At 35.3% G+C, this 16,362-nt stretch overlaps 1 protein-coding gene across 3 annotated transcripts in view; it reads left to right on the forward strand.

Annotated features, from left to right (window-relative positions):
- Window positions 1-16,362, forward strand: part of MTCL3 (MTCL family member 3) — a 55,136-nt gene that overhangs the window by 15,110 nt on the left and 23,664 nt on the right. For all 3 annotated transcript variants that reach the window (XM_031456284.2, XM_064486713.1, XM_064486712.1), the window contains one exon: window positions 14,277-14,348. In XM_031456284.2, the coding sequence (XP_031312144.1) occupies window positions 14,277-14,348 (72 nt within the window). The remainder of the gene's footprint in view (window positions 1-14,276; window positions 14,349-16,362) is intronic.

Here is a 16,362-nt window from a genome sequence, read left to right on the forward strand (position 1 = left end):
TATTTTATTTTTTAAAACTTTTAATTGGCAGAGGGAGGTAATTAGGTTGTATTTATTTATTTTTTTTAAGAGGAGGTACTGGGGATTGAACCCAGGACCTTAAGCATGCTAAGCTTGTGCTCTACCACTTGAGCTATACCTTCCCCTCCATGAGATTAAAATTTTAGATCGATCTAGGACTCCAATTCTTTTATATGGGCCTTTGAAACACTTGCTTTCTCTTTTCTCATGAGTGTCTACTACTCTCTGAAGCTGCCCTTTACATCTAACTTTACTATAAAGTCATTCCAACTTCTTCCACCTGTCCTGTTCCCTCTTCTATGATGTCCTTAGCCCATGCTGCTCACATCCATTAGCTCACATTTGCAAAGGTGTAGGGGGGCAGTCTGCTGACAGAGAGGCTGCACTGTCTTCCCTGCATCCATCAGCAGGGATGACAGTGGTAATTTGTCTGGATTAGTGTTTCTCCTCTACCTTTGCTGCTCTATAAATATTCTTTTTAGAGAGAAACATTTTAGCAGGGAGAAGAGGCTATTGTGTTCAAGCACAAGACTCTTTAGATTGTTTTGTAGCTTTTATTGACTCCATAGCTAAATTCTACGCTCTCTGAATTTAAGAATCATTTCTGTTGAACTCACACGCAAAGACTATTATACATACAAAAACTATTAATAAATGTGCAGGCAAGACAAGTGTTTCAGAAGATATGATTGCTGTCAGAGGAGCCCAGCTTTAGCTCCTAAAATTAGAATTTACTCGGTTCCTTTGTTTTCCAGTACTTGTGTTACATTTGAGTAAATATAGCATGTAATTTCACTGTATATTAGAAAGTATTTTCCAAATTGAAAATTCAGTCATATCTCAAATATTTTAGACTTCATTGCATTTTAATGGGAACACAATCACTTGTTTGATGTCTGTTCCAATTCCATTTTTATATTTCAGGGTCAGTTAAACTGATCTTTATCCAGATGGTAAATGACATTTGAAGATGACATTTAGCTTCTTTCTTGACATTTTCCATTTTATACTTATATATTTCACTTGATGGGGTCATTAATACTCAGCATGATTCAACTCAGAAGTGCTTAAAATTAAAAATTCAAAGTGGTCTATATTCATCTTCCAGCTAGCTTAGTTATTTCCAATTTGTCTAGCCAACTAATCATAGTGGTAAATAAAATTAACTGCATTATTTTTTCTTTCCTTCACAAAGTAGGCATTCTTGAATTGGCCAAGAACCTTGAATAATAGTAGAAATAATTAGACAGCCCAATTGATTATTGCATTCAAGTGCATAATGAGCGACTAATATGTTGGTATGTGGTTATATTCACTGCCTTCTTGCACATGGAAGAAAGGGTTTTCATAGAGTTTTGTGAAATGGTAGCTATCTGTTTATAGTTAGGATAATCTGTTACATGGAAAGTATTGTCCTTCAAGGATAAAATACAATTATTGGATTCATTTATATAGAGGTATGAATAGATTTAAATTAGAATAATTATTCTACAATGATTCAGATGATAACTTTTTTATTTAAGATAGTTCTAATTCTACTTTGAGATAAAACTTTAAAGTTTTTTTTTTTTGGTAATACATGCACAATTCTCAGTTTTCCCAATTACCAAAATCAAGAATGAAACCCAAGATTAATTCTTTTAGTTAGTACAATCCCTTGGATTACTGTCTGTATTTGTTAATTTAATATGGGGTTATAGACTAAGTTCGTTACTATTAAATTATTCATTGTTATAGTATATACTTTCAATTAAAAGAGCATCTTTGCTTCATATATAATTACATAGTCATATAAGCAATTTCAATACTTATTGTCAATGATTTTAAACCATAACTTTTAGATTTCTGAGAACTCAATTTTGAATAATCTTTCGTTGATTAGATAATGCTCTTTTTTTCAAGAAACGTCTGCGGATGTTATATTTTCTAAGCTCTTGCACTTTTAAAAATAGCATTTGGTTGACTTCACACAGGAATGGTAGAATAGAATTATTAGTCAAAAGTTTTTTCTTTCACATTATGTATTTTGTTCCACTAGCTTCTGGCCTTTGTTTTTCAGGGGAGAGTGTGAGATCGGTCTGACTTTGATTCCTTTATACATCAAATTACTTGCCCTCTGCATGTTTATGGATATTTTTCTTTAGCCTTTTTGTATCAATTAGTGTCCCTCAGTAGGAAATAAAATTCACCCTAGATGGGTCAAATGAATCGGATTACTCACAGTGGAGTGGGTAGGATTAAGGGGATATATTCTTAATTGGGTCTGGTGAGGCATTCAGAGAAGGCTAGCAACACTTGGAAACCATCATCACCTCTAGAGATGAGGACATTGCTGAGGAAATAGTGTTAAAGGGGCCAGTGAGCGCTGGAACTGTGGACAGGGTCCACCCAGTGGGAGCTGTCTTCTGGAGGGTCTTAGCTCCTACTGAAATGTGGTGGAAAAGTGAAGGAGCAAAGAGAAATATTCTGAACTCTCTCTGCTCCTACCCTCCATCCCTCAGCATTTCTGCCAGGGCCTTCTATTGTACAAACCCAAACAGAAAGCAACTGCCTGCTGAGCTCAGCTTCCGGAAGTACAAAACAGGACAGAGAAGGGGAAAGAATGAATCCGGAGAACTGAAAGGGAATAACCAGTTCAAAAACATTACCAGGGCATATCTAGGTGGTGGTCTTTGTTTCTAATACATCCATAATGCATAGACCCTTTACTTTGAAAATTAACATTTATTTATTATCTCCAAGGAAATTGTAGTATAGGCTTGATAATCACATACACTCTATTTTTTTCTTAATTTTCTGCCATGTCAGTTGTCTTCTTTAAATACTCCAGTGCAAAATTTAATTTTTGAATTGAATTTTAGTATTCTTTGTGAGTTTTCTTATTCCCAAAGGCTCCCTATTCTTCAGAGTTTAATCTCCTCTATGACTTTCTATTTTTAGTTCATAGAGGTCATATTCATTGTCTTATTAAAAACTTAATGTTTTCTAAAGCTGCTTTCTGTAGCTCTGAAAATTATTTCAAAGTAATATTCAGACATATAATTTTTGTTTTTTCTTTTCTCTTTAGCTGAATACTTCTTTTTTAACTGAAGTACAGTCAAATTACAATGTGTCAATCTCTGGTGTACAGCACAATGTCCCAGTCATGCATATATATATTAGATGAATACTTTGAAAAAATTGACCCAACACACTTTTAGCAACTTTATTGACGCATAATTTACATAACATAAATTCATTTGTTTTCAGTGTACAGTGTAATGTTTTTTAGTAAATGTACAGAGTTGTGCAACCATCTCCATAATACAATTTTAGAACATTTCTCTCACCTCAGGAAGATTCTGAGTGCCACTGGCAGTTACTCCCTGTTATCAGTCCTACCCCCAAACAAGTTTTTCTGATCTATAGCTTTGTATTGTCTAAATATTTCATACAATATGCGGCCTTTTGCATCTGGCTCCTTTCACTTAGCCTAATGATTTTGAGGTTGATCCTTGTTGTAGTGTGTATCAACACTTCACTCCTTTTTATTTCCAAATAATACTCAATTTTATATGTATATATACACACACACACACACACACACACACACACACACATATATATGTATATATAAACCACATTTTATTTGTCCATTCATCAGTTGATGGACATAGGATTTTTTTTCTATTTTTATGAATAATGCTGCTTTGAACCTTCACATGTAAGTTTTTGTGTGGGCCTATGTTCTGATTTCTTTGGATAGATATCTAAGAATTTATGAGTCATATGATGCATTTATGTTTAACTTTTTAATGAAACTGCCAAACTTCTTTTCAAAGGGTTTACATCACTTTACATTCTCACTGGCAGTGGAGGAGGGTCCCAATTTATCAACATCCTCACCAATGCTTACTATTTTTTTCATTATAACTATTCTATTAAGTATTAAGCAGTATACCATTGTGGTTTAAATGTGTGCTTCCCTAGTGATGTGGAACCTTTTTTCACGTGCTTATTTTCTTTTCACATATCTTCTTTTGTGCAATGTCAATTCAACTTTTTATTCTGAATTGGATTATTAATCTGCATATTCTTGAGTTCGAATTTAAGCTCTTTGTATATTCTGGATACAAGTCTTTTATCAGATGGTGTTTTTTGAAGTGTAAAACTTTTAAATTTGGATGAAGTCTGGTTTGTTTTTCCTTTATCACTTGTGTTTTTGGTTTCACATCTGAAACATCTTTACTTAATGTACAGGAAAACTGTCCTACTGTTTTTTTTCTTCAGAGTTTCCTAGTTTTAGAAATTACATTCAGGTCTACGACCAGTTTTGAGTTAACATTTGTGTGTGGTGTGAGTTAGGTGTCTAAATTCATCTTTTGCATATGGAGTTCCAGTTGCCCCAGCACCATTTGTGGAAAAGACTATCTTTTCCCTTTTGAAATGACTTTGTCTGATACACTTTCATCTCTTTTTCTAATTTCTATTTCTTTTTAGAAAATGTTATCATTGAATGTCAGGCTTTCTTTCTGAATTCAATCTCGGTCAGATACTGTGTAACTACTTTCTTAGTCCCCCTCACTGCCCACTCTCAGATCCAAAGCTGTGGTGCAATTTGATATGTACGACTCCAGCCCAATTTCTGATGCTAGTAGACGTTCATCTTTCTGGCCTATTCTGGAAGAATACAGGAGAGTCTGCTGTTGCAGCACTCAGGCACACTGACTATGAGGAAAACTTGAATCTCAGAAAAATTTGAAGCCGCTTGTACTTGTTCTTTGCCTGCCTTTATTATATGAAAAACAGTAAACGCCAACATGGGTGCTTCCAAGGCTTTTCTGTCTGTACTTCTACCCATGAAGCCCCGGATAAGAAAAGAATATGTCTCTTGATCCATTGCACAGTTAATTGTCTAGCTCCTTCCCTGCCTGTTTCCTCCTTGTATTGCAGTTTTAACAAGAGAGCTGCTGACTGCAAATAGGCCAGGCCGGTTCTCCAGATATGTGATAAGACAAAAAGGGCTTGTGCAATATTTACGTGTGGGAGAAAGTAGGGATGTAGATATGTTGGCTGCCTAGTTTGTTTGTTTTTTTTTTTTTTTTTGATAACTTTATTGAGGCATGCTTTACATATCAATTAACCCAGTTAATTAATCCAAGTTGTGCAATTATGACAATAAGTCGGTGTTAGAACATCTGCATCACCTCAGTAAGATCCCTTATGCCCATTTACTCTTCGTCTCCAACTGCCAGTATACTTCCTCTGTCTACTGACTTGCCTTTTCTAGACATTTCATATAAATTGAATCATACAATGTATAGTCTATTTTCCTGGCTTCCTTCACTTAACATAATGTTTTTGAGGCTCATCTGTGTCATTTCACTTATCAATAGTTCACATTTTTGTTGCTGAATACTATTCTGTTACATGGACACCAAATTCTATGTATCCATTCATCTGTAGATGGACATTTGGATTGTTCCTATGTGAGTTACTGTGAATAATGCTAAGAATATTCTTGTGCAAGTCCCTGTATGAGTATAGGTTTTCATTTCTCTTGGGTATATATGAGTGGAATTGCTGAGTCATGGGGAATTTGTGTTTAACCCTTTAAGAAACAGGGTTGTCTAATCTTGATTGGTTTGCATCTCCAATTCTTCTATTTCAGACAGTAAGGCTACGTACAAGATACATTATTTCTTTGTTGAATTCCACTGATGCTATTGTTGAAGGAAAATTTCCCCAGATTCTGGCAAATACTTACTATTAATCTTAGTTTCCAGTCTTACTGCATGTACATTTTAATCTTTGCCTTCAAGAATAAGAAAAAAGTGTTAGCTTCAAGTTATATTACCCCTGAATTCTTTTAATTTGAGCAATGATGTGAACAGGGTAAATAATACCATAGGAAATGAATCTGGTTCATCTTTCCATAACTTCCTTGATATATGGAATATTTTCTTCCTATTCCAGTGACATCTCATGCTCTCTGTTCATGGATGTGTCCCCCAAGTACTTACTTATTATTTATTAAGGCACTACTGTATGTGTAGCAGTTAAGTTGCTCTCATGTCTGAAGATGTGTGTGCCTTCTTTAGCCTTACATCAAGTGACTAAGTAAATTGACTCAGCTGAGAATATGGTACTTGTTTTTGTTCAAAGTGAAATTTCTGAAATTAGTGATTATTTATTCCCAAATAACTTTGAAATGAGCTAACTTGATCACAATACACTTTCAAAGGATATGAAGATACCCCTTAATATAAAGTAAAATCAGATTATAATTTATTTCAATGAGCATTTGTTCTATTATCAGTAAGTAGATTTCAAATTATGTATTGGTATATGGATAGAGGTTAGGTTAATGGTGTATGGTTAGAGTACCATTGTGGTACTTTTCCACCTAGACTAGAAATTGCCCCAGAAACTTGCTTCTACTCCCTTGAAGTGCATTTCAGGAAATGCTGAATACTATGACCTTTAAAATTTTATCACAAAATATCTTTAATGTGTGATTGTGTAAAGAATAATGTTAAAGCACCTATGTAATACCCACCCCTTAGCTTCCTGTCATCTTGTAATGGTGCTTCAAGCATATTTCTTACAAGATTCTAAAGCTGATACAAAAATGATATTAATATCACTGCCTTAATTAGATAGAAGTTGGTCAAGATCCAATATAAAAAAGACTGGGCATATCATTTTAACTTATAAATGCTGGCCATGGTTTTTTTTTTTCCATTTGACTCATTTTAGAGAAAAGCCATAAGGAACTGCTTTCACTGCCCAGCCATAATTTTCTAAATGTATTTTAATTGCTAAATGCAATGGTGCTTAGAACTCAATTCATTAACTAGAGCAAATGAGAAGGGACTATACATCTGCATTTGCTGATGACATTCATAGCTTAGTAAGCATACATTTATTGTAGATTGAGTATCTAATTTTTTAAAATTTATTTTTAAAAATTAAAAAAAAATTTTTATTTTTTTAACATTTTTTATTGAGTTATAGTCATTTTACAATGTTGTGTCAAATTCCAGTGTAGAGCACAATTTTTCAGCCATACATGAACATACATATATTCATTGTCACATTTTTTTCGCTGTGAGCTATGACAAGATCTTGTATATATTTCCCTGTGCTATATAGTATAATCTTGTTTATCTATTCTACATTTTAAAATCCCAGTCTGCCCCTTCCCACCCCGCCACCCCCCTTGGCAACCACAAGTTTGTATTCTATGTCTATGAGTCTGTTTCTGTTTTGTATTTATGTTTTTTTTTTTTTTTTTTTAGATTCCACATATGAGTGATCTCATATGGTATTTTTCTTTCTCTTTCTGGCTTACTTCACTTAGAATGACATTCTCCAGGAACATCCATGTTGCTGCAAATGGTGTTACATTGTTGTTTTTTATGGCTGAATGGTGTTCCATTGTATAAATATACCACATCTTCTTTATCCAGTCATCTGTTGATGGACATTTAGGCTGTTTCCATGTCTCGGCTATTGTAAATAATGCTGCTATGAACATTGGGGTGCAGGTGTTATCCTGAGGTAGGGTTCCTTCTGGATATATGCCCAGGAGTGGGATTGCCTGATCATATGGTAAGTCTATTTTTAGTTTTTTTGAGGAATCTCCACACTGTTTTCCACAGTGGCTGCACCAAACTGCATTCCCTTTTCTCCATAACCTCTCCAGCATTTGCCATTTGTGGACTTTTGACTGATAGACTTTCTGACTGGCGTGAGGTGATACCTCATTGTGGTTTTGATTTGCATTTCTCTGATAATTAGCAATATTGAGCATCTTTTCATGGCCTGTTTGTCATCTGTATGTCTTCTTTGGAGAAATTTCTATTCAGATCTTATGCCCATTTTCTGATTGAGTTGTTTGTTTTTTTGATGATAAGTTATATAAGCTGCTTATATATTCTAGAGATCAAGTCTTTGTTGGTTTCATTTGCAAAAATTTTCTCCCACTCCGTAGGTTGTCGTTTTGTTCTACTTATGGTTTCCTTTGCTGTGCAGAAGCTTGTAAGTTTAATTAGGTCCCATTTGTTTATTCTTGCTTTTATTTCTATTGCTTGGGTAGACTGCCCTAGGAGAACATTTTTGAGATGTATGTCAGATAATGTTTTGCCTATATTTTCTTCTAGGAGGTTTATTGTATCTTGTCTTATGTTTAAGTCTTTGATCCATTTTGAGTTTATTTTTGTGTATGGTGTAAGGGAGTGTTCTATCAAGTATCTAATTTTTAAATGATTATTATTTCAAAAGTCATTAACCGGGCTCTCAAGTTTAAAAAAATAGTCTCAACTGAGAAAGCTTCCAGTTCTGTATCTTTTTGCTTCTGCAGGGCTTTCTAAGGCCTTTTCAAGATACTTATCCAAGCATAATATATGATGTAAATATCAGAGAAGCACTATTTTCACATTGCCTTTGCTTTCTTAAAGCAAAGTGGTCTTGCGTTGGGATCAGTTTATTATTGATAATTTGGAAGACCTTCTACAAACCTATATCCTGCTCCAAAAGAAGATTTCTACAATGACTGTAGAGATTCTTGTATTAGAAACTCTCACCAGGAGCCTTGAACCCCCAAATATACTAGAGTAGCTTAGAGAATGCAGAGACCAATTCTCCCTAAAGATCTAGGAGACGTTTTGACCATAGGTATAAAGCACACAATGAAAGGCAGGAATTACTGGGTCCAAACCTAGCTTTTAAAAGGGATGTTTTTCACAAAGATTTCATAAGCCCCAAGTATGACAGTATTATCTCCTGTTTCCTCCCAATTTCATTTCCTCTAGTTCTGTATCAACCACATCCCATTAACGAGAGAAGTCTTCATTTTTTTGTCCTTCTGCTATCACATATTCCTTCAGACCTTTTGGATTTTCTGGAGTTAAGTGCAATATTTTGCTTTTCAATTTTGGGGCTTACCTAAATTTCACTGTATTAATCATGGAAAGTGAGTTCCAATCTAAGAACATTTAAGCACTAGTAACAAGCAATATGTTTGGAAAAGAGCAGAAGAAATAGATCTAAAGTAATGATTGGCACCAAATAGTGACTTTTAAAAAGGAAAGACCCTATGTGACTCTAGAGCCATTCAAAGCCATGAGGTCCTGAGGAGATAGTCCTGATTCCCACAGAAGCAAAGGTTCAGATATTTTCTCTCTGGTTTGACAGCACGCTCTACAAGCGTCACGTATTAATATTCCTTAGCTATAAAGAATTTATACAACTCTATAGTCAGTGTACATCAGCACAAAAGAAAAAAAGGAAGAAGGAATCAAGAAAAGGAAAATGCATTGGATTCTTTTATTAAAAAAACAAAACTTAAAATAACAGAGAATGTGATCCCAGCTATGTCAATTTGGTGTTGGCTCAAAGTTGTTAGAGCCTAAGGACTTCAGCATACATTTTGGGGCAGATACGATCATTCAGACCATAGCACAGCCACAGTTCCTGCTTCTTTCAGTTTTCCTTCAACCTTCAGTCAGACATCCTCATGCCTCAGTTTCAATGTTGCCCTGAAGTCCCAAGTATTTATAGGATAGCTGTGAGAACCAATGCGTGTGTATGTCATGTTTGCTGTGTTGAAAATAGAAAAATACATTGCTCATGTGCAATACATGTAAACTAGTGCCCCAAACCCACGCAGCTGTGGTATAACAGCATAGGAAGGATATGCTCAGAAATAATATAACCTTGTACGTTGCTTCCTTTGGAGTAACCGGGGGATGTTGTTCAGAGCAAGAGCTGTGAAGCTGGGTAACTTAATTCTGGTTCTAACACTTACTAGCTGAGTGGTTTATCCTTTGTGTGCATCAGGGAATGGTGGCAAACTCCTAAGGATGTGATAAGATTAAATGAGTGAGTACAAATTAAGTGCTCAGAGAAGTCCATGGCACACAGGGAACTATATTCAATACCTTGTAGTAGCCTATAATGAAAAAGAATATATATACACACACATATATATACATGTGTGTGTGTAGGTATATATATATGTGTGTGTGTGTGTATGTATATATATGTGTGTGTGTGTATGTATATATGTGTGTGTGTGTGTGTGTGTGTGTGTGTATGTATAACTGAATCACTATGCTGTATACCAGAAACTAACACAACATTGTAAACCGACTATATGTCAATTTAAAAAAGAAGTACCTGGCACACATTTAGTGCTCAGTAAATCCTGTATTAATACAGTTGTAGTTTCCCTCTTGATTTAATCACCATACAAATGGATCTCCCTTTAATCTTATAAAACACATAGGAGATTTTTATACAAATAATTTATATAAAATAGCATTTTTTACAAATTCCTCTCTGTTATTTAATTTCTGAAGACACAAAGATGCAAGATATTCAGAAGTGGAGCAAATTTTAATTGAGGAAGAGTTAGTCTCAAAATATTTTAGAACACAAATCCAATTTATATAATTGCTGTGCAAGCATAATTTTTGGCAAAACTCTAATTCATGGCTTTCACATGGATGAAAAGAACAGCAGCCTCTTTTGGACTAATTGAGGATAGAAATTTTAAGATGTGGACAAGACATGTCTTCAGCGTATTTATCAACAGAACCATCTGAAGTGCCTACTTTAAGAACAAAGATGAAAATGTGAGATTTAGTCCTGGCCTCTCAAACTGGTCCCTTTATAGAGGTTCCTGGATTTAGTGCTTGAAGGTGGGGCAGGATGATTGGAAGGGGAGGTAGAGGTGATGAAATTTTATCCTCACGGGAAAGATACGACTATTTGAGCTTTCCTTATTTCTCCAGCTTTCTCTACCCAAATGAATTTCTCATCTTTGTTTCATTGGATTCAGAAAGTTAATAAAAACTTACTGGAATATGAAAAGATGATTAAATATTTATTGAAAATTTATGTGATACCTAAAGGTATGTGTAGTCCTAGAGGTGCCTTAAAGGCAATATATTTTTATTCAAGGGAAACCTTTGCTCAGAGCTTTATTTGGGTTTGACACCCCACTTGAGTGATATTTAAATAAAAGTGAAATAGAAAATGTCTCTTAGGAAAGGATGGCCTATTTTCTCCTATGTTAATTTAGAGGGCTCATTTTAACATTACCCACCGGATAAAGTCTGCATTTCTCAGCTCCACAAGCTGACCTCTGTCCTTGAAGCGTCTTCTTCAATCTCATCGCTATAGTGTCTCTACCTCCATTGCTTCTTTCAGAAGCCAGTGAATCGCTAAGGCACGCTTATTCCTCCGTCTTTGCTCCTGTTGTTTACTTGGTTTTCTTTCTGTTGAAATATTGTGCATCCTTCAAAGATTAACCCTCCTGAGTGATTTTCTCTGCTTTCCCCGGATCTGGAATCATGGCTGTTTCTTTGCTCTCTCAGTCTTTGATTTGTTCTTTATTAATACATGAGTTAATTCTATATACTGTTTTAGCTAATTATCTGCATTCTTTTTACCATCATAAACAGTTAACTCTTTGAGGGGAGACGAAAATAGTTCTCAGTCAGATCTGTATAACCATGAAGTACTGTATATGTGCCAGAAACCAACAAATATCTATGAATGAATGAAAAGCAAAGACCTTCCAAAATGTTCTCAGAATGAGAGTGTACGTTCCCTCATTTCCCTTGCAGGCCATCTCCTTCCCTCCTGGTCATTTGGACTACCACCCTTGTGTCTTGTATTTCTTCTGTGACAGTCTGATTATGGACACTGTAATAAATTATTTAATTATCTAATTAAACTATTTTAATTTAATAATTTTATTTGTTTAATAATTTGATAAATTGATAATTTTATTTATTTATCTAATAATTTAATTTAATAATTAAACATTTTAATACTCCTAATTGACCTTAGAACAATCATTTGACCTTGGTGAGATAAAAATTAAATTTTGTTCAATGTCCTTCAAGGTGTGGTGGCAAATTCCATGTCACTCTCTCCTAACACTTTGTTACAGCCATCCCAAATTTCTTTATGTCCCAGAAATGGTCTTTCTACATGGAATGCTTTGTTCTTCCCTTCCCTCTCCTCTCTATCTTCCACTGCGTTACTCCTCCTCTACCAGATTCAAGATAAGATGTTACTTCGTTCTGGAAATCATTACTAGCTTCCCACACCATCTCCAGCCCCAGATTGAATGAAGTCTTTCTTCTTTGCAATCTAGTAAATAATAAAGATCAGAAAGACTTAGGTCAAGGCCTGGTTTTGCTACTTACCTACTGACAGCAGTGCTTCTCAGACTTCACCGTGCATCAGAATTACCTGGAGAGCTGATTAAATCATAGCTCACTGGGCCGCATCTCCAGAGTTTCTGACTCATTAATTCTGGGGTGGGTCCTGAGAATTCGCATTTATGACAAGTTACCAAGTGACACTAATGGTGTTGCTCTGGGGATCCTACTTTGAGAACCACTGCTTTAAATAATTTAACCTCTCTAAGCTTTAGTCTTCCTATCTGCAAGTAAGGCTAAGAGGGGTGTTTTAAGAATTAGTTGAGATAATGTATGTGAAGTGTTTGACGTGAATTAATACTTAATCAGTGCCAGTTAATATTGTTTCTTTCATCACACTGTATTAAATTGCAGACCAAACAGACCATTTGTCAAGTAAATCAGGAACTTCAAAATAAGCAGGGACTATGTTGGTTTTATTATTGTACCTTTTGAAGTGCATTAGTAAGCACTAAGTAAACATATGGTAGAATACACTCAAAGTAAAAGCATTCCATAAATATTTAATAAAGTGAATTTAGGTGCTTCTTTGTAGATAGCCCCTACACAGAATGTTCCAGGATTCCCTAGTTCAGCTCACTATAGTCTTGGTTTTTTTGACACTGTTTTTGCTGCTTGGTTCTTACATCACTTCTGGTTGTGGTGAATCAGTCCCCACACCTTCTATTTCTAAGAAAATTATACAAGTAACATGAAGAACATCTTTCTGTGAACTAGAAATAAATAACCACACAGACTATTCATTTGGTTCTGTAGTTTCCATTTTATACTGAATGAGAGTAGTTGCAGCCTGAACATATGCCTGCATTTAACACTAGATATGGGTTAGAAATTAACATGTGAGGAATTTAATTTGCAGTTCCTGGCAAATTCATGAAGCCTCCTCTTTTGAGAAATGTTGTCAGCTTTTCCTATCAGTCTGTACCCCCAACCTCCTCTTTGACCTCAGAACCTCATATTTCTTAGTCACTCAGCAAATATTTTTTTTTCAACATCAGCCATGTGGCAACTACCATTCTCATGGTGGTGATACCATGTTAAGATGAAGTCCCTAAAGCATGGCGTTTACCAACTTGTACTGTAATTGTTTGCATCCCTGTCTCCCATGTTAAATTGTGAGCTGACCAATGGTAGGTACATTATTTAATTGATCTTTGTGTATCCAGCTCAGTATTTGGTACATGGTAGATATTCATACGTATGGATTATTATTCATACAGAGGGACCTTTATTTTATTGGTGCTGAGAAATGGAATTGAGCACTGGAGATGGAATACTGCTGGTCCATGAGGGATTTGGCGTTAGATGTGTATTCTTTGACCTATCAAGTGTTGTTGGTTTGAATTTCAATTAGGGCCAATCAATAAAATGTTGGAGATTTTACATAACAATCCAGATCTCCAGCTTATTTTTAAAAAGCCCGCATTCCTAATTCTCACTCAGCCTGCTCCTTTAGCTGAAGCGTGCCACCTCCTTTTCACTATAACCCCTACCATTGCCAACTGTGTGACACGTGTGTGTATGTGTGTCTATGAATCATACTTGTTTACATGGATGTGTGGTAAGGAAAGAATGAAATTCTTCAAATTCTACATCAATCCACTGGAAGTTTGTCTTTATAAGCTTATAACAACCTAACTCCAACTGGAAATAATACCTTATTCTTTTGTTTTCCTTTAATGATGTGGATTTTTTTTTTAATGATGAAGCTAACAAGAATTTGCTTTCATTTGAAATATATAGAATATTGAGTTATCAATCTAAATTTTCTCCAAGTTGGTTTTCTGCATTTTTACAGTAGGTTTCCTGAATTTCTCAAATCAGCTAGATAATTAATTGCCGGTTACTCTTCTACTGTGATGTATATCCCCACCCAAAGTAAAATATGTCTAAATCCATCTGGTTTGGGTTTTTTCCTCCATTATGATTATTAAACCAACACTTTTCATTGGCTTGGTTTTATCATAGGAAATCAGGACACTTAAAAATCATAAAATTTAATTAAATTTTAATTTCTCTATTCACGCTTTGTTTCAGCTATCCTTGAAAAGAAGAGGAAGCAAAGATTTGCCAAAATCTGAAAAAAAGGCTCAACAGACTCCCACAGAGGTATGTGGAAATGAAATTTCAACTGGTACACCCCACACCTTTAAGTGTATATAATGATAAGGTGCAACTATAAATAGACATAATGGCCAGTTACACTCATGTAAAACAGAGTTAAATTATGCATATAATTATATAAATGTAGATGCAGGCTGTATAAAGCATTCAGTATCCTTGCTTACAAAGCTAGCACTTAAATCCCTCTTATTATTGCTTTTGCGTTGTGATCACACAGCAGAATGTCATTAGTACTTTATGTGTTGCTGTATTTGAGAACTGTACCCATGGTGCTAATCTTGTTCACACATGATTAATAAGGTCAATACAATGGCTGTTCCTATAGTATCGGGAGAGAGTAAAGAAAGGAATGTTGTAGGAAGGGATGGCAGAGGGGAGAGAGCAGCTCCTGGTGGCTTTGGACAGTCCTGAAATGAAATAACTCTCTCTAAGGGGGATTGGGGAAGCAAAAGACAGGAAATAAACGACTAAAAATAAAACTCAAAGATGTCCACAATGTGGGCTGTTAATGTCTCAGTCATGCATATATATACATATATGGACATTGTGTTGTACACCAGAAATTGACACATTTTAACTGACTATACTTCAATTTAAAAATTAATTAATTGATTAAAAAAAAAAAACAAAAAAACCCAACATGAGCTTCTTAATAACCTTAGAAACACAGCTACAGTAAAGACTGGCTCTGCTCTTAGGGTGAGCAGAAGTGCTCATGGACGTAGCAAAGATTTTACAACAGAAGAGGAAATATTTAGGGACAAATATGACATGGCTCACTAAAAACACTGGCTAAATATTGATTTTGAAATGTGTGAGTTGGAATCTATAGTCCTATAGCATATGTACTTTTTTTTTTATTCTTACAAGATGTTTTCTCATTAGATAATAATTTTAACTAAAGCAATATTTAAGTATTCAAAAATTTTAAAAGTTGATCTCATTCATTTTTTTAAAGGCATGACATATTAAATGTTTATTTTTCCTCTTCCTCTCTCTCCCTGCTCTGTCCTTGGCTTATTTTTCCCCTGGTACTTGGCATGAACATTTACAGGCCTCAGCAGCTCTAGAATCCCAGAGTCTCCTACCAGAATCATCTCCTATGTGTACTTTTCTCTGATAAAAGTTGATAGATGCTCTGTCACCACATCTTCCCTGCTCTATCTTTGCCATAACTTTATCCACCTCACTGTACATATTGTGCTGTGCATGTATCAGATGTTACCATCAATTCTCTTCTCCACCTCTTTGAGGGAGAAGATGCTGTATGCTCCCTGTTCTAAAATCTTATGGCAGCTTTAATCAGCAGTTTATTATTATTTTTTAACCACTATTTTCCCTATTCTTATATTCCCCATGTTAAATTTATTTATTCTTTTCAAAAACATTCTCTAATCCAAGAATTCTTAACTGTTTGTTCCTGACCCCTACTTCATGTGTACATGGGGATTTTTCTGCAAAAGACATACTTAGCTTTCCTCAGTTTCTCAGTGGGACCAGGGACCTTACAACAGTCAGAATATGTTGCAATCCACCAGCTTTTATTTCATGGGCACAAACGTCCTGGGAAATTTACTAGTTTACTGTTGTGGCCTTTGAAGTCCCTGCTATCACTTCAATTTGTTTATTTTTAGAGGTTATACCTATCATTTTTTCAAAAACCCACCTCAGAAGATTGATCAGGACTGTCTTGGATGGGAGAGCTCAATTATGAAATAGTCCATAGATGATTCTATTGCTCAGTCAAGGTTGAGGACGTAAGTTAACTCACATTCTTATATTAGGGTGAGCATCCCATTCTGTCTTAATTCCAGTTTACATATTCATCTCCCCGTACTTAGCCAGGGTATGTTGTTGGCAGGGGCCATCTTATTCAGCTTTGGCTCCTCAGTGTCTAGTGTCTGGCATTCTGCAGCAGGATCAATGTGCATTTTTGAATACTCTCATGTCCCCCTTTTCTAAGTGAGCCATGTGAAATTGCCAGCATGCTGCTGATTCA

The sequence above is a fragment of the Camelus dromedarius genome, chromosome 6, assembly GCF_036321535.1.
Source record: "Camelus dromedarius isolate mCamDro1 chromosome 6, mCamDro1.pat, whole genome shotgun sequence".
In the NCBI taxonomy this organism is placed as follows: Eukaryota; Metazoa; Chordata; class Mammalia; order Artiodactyla; family Camelidae; genus Camelus; species Camelus dromedarius.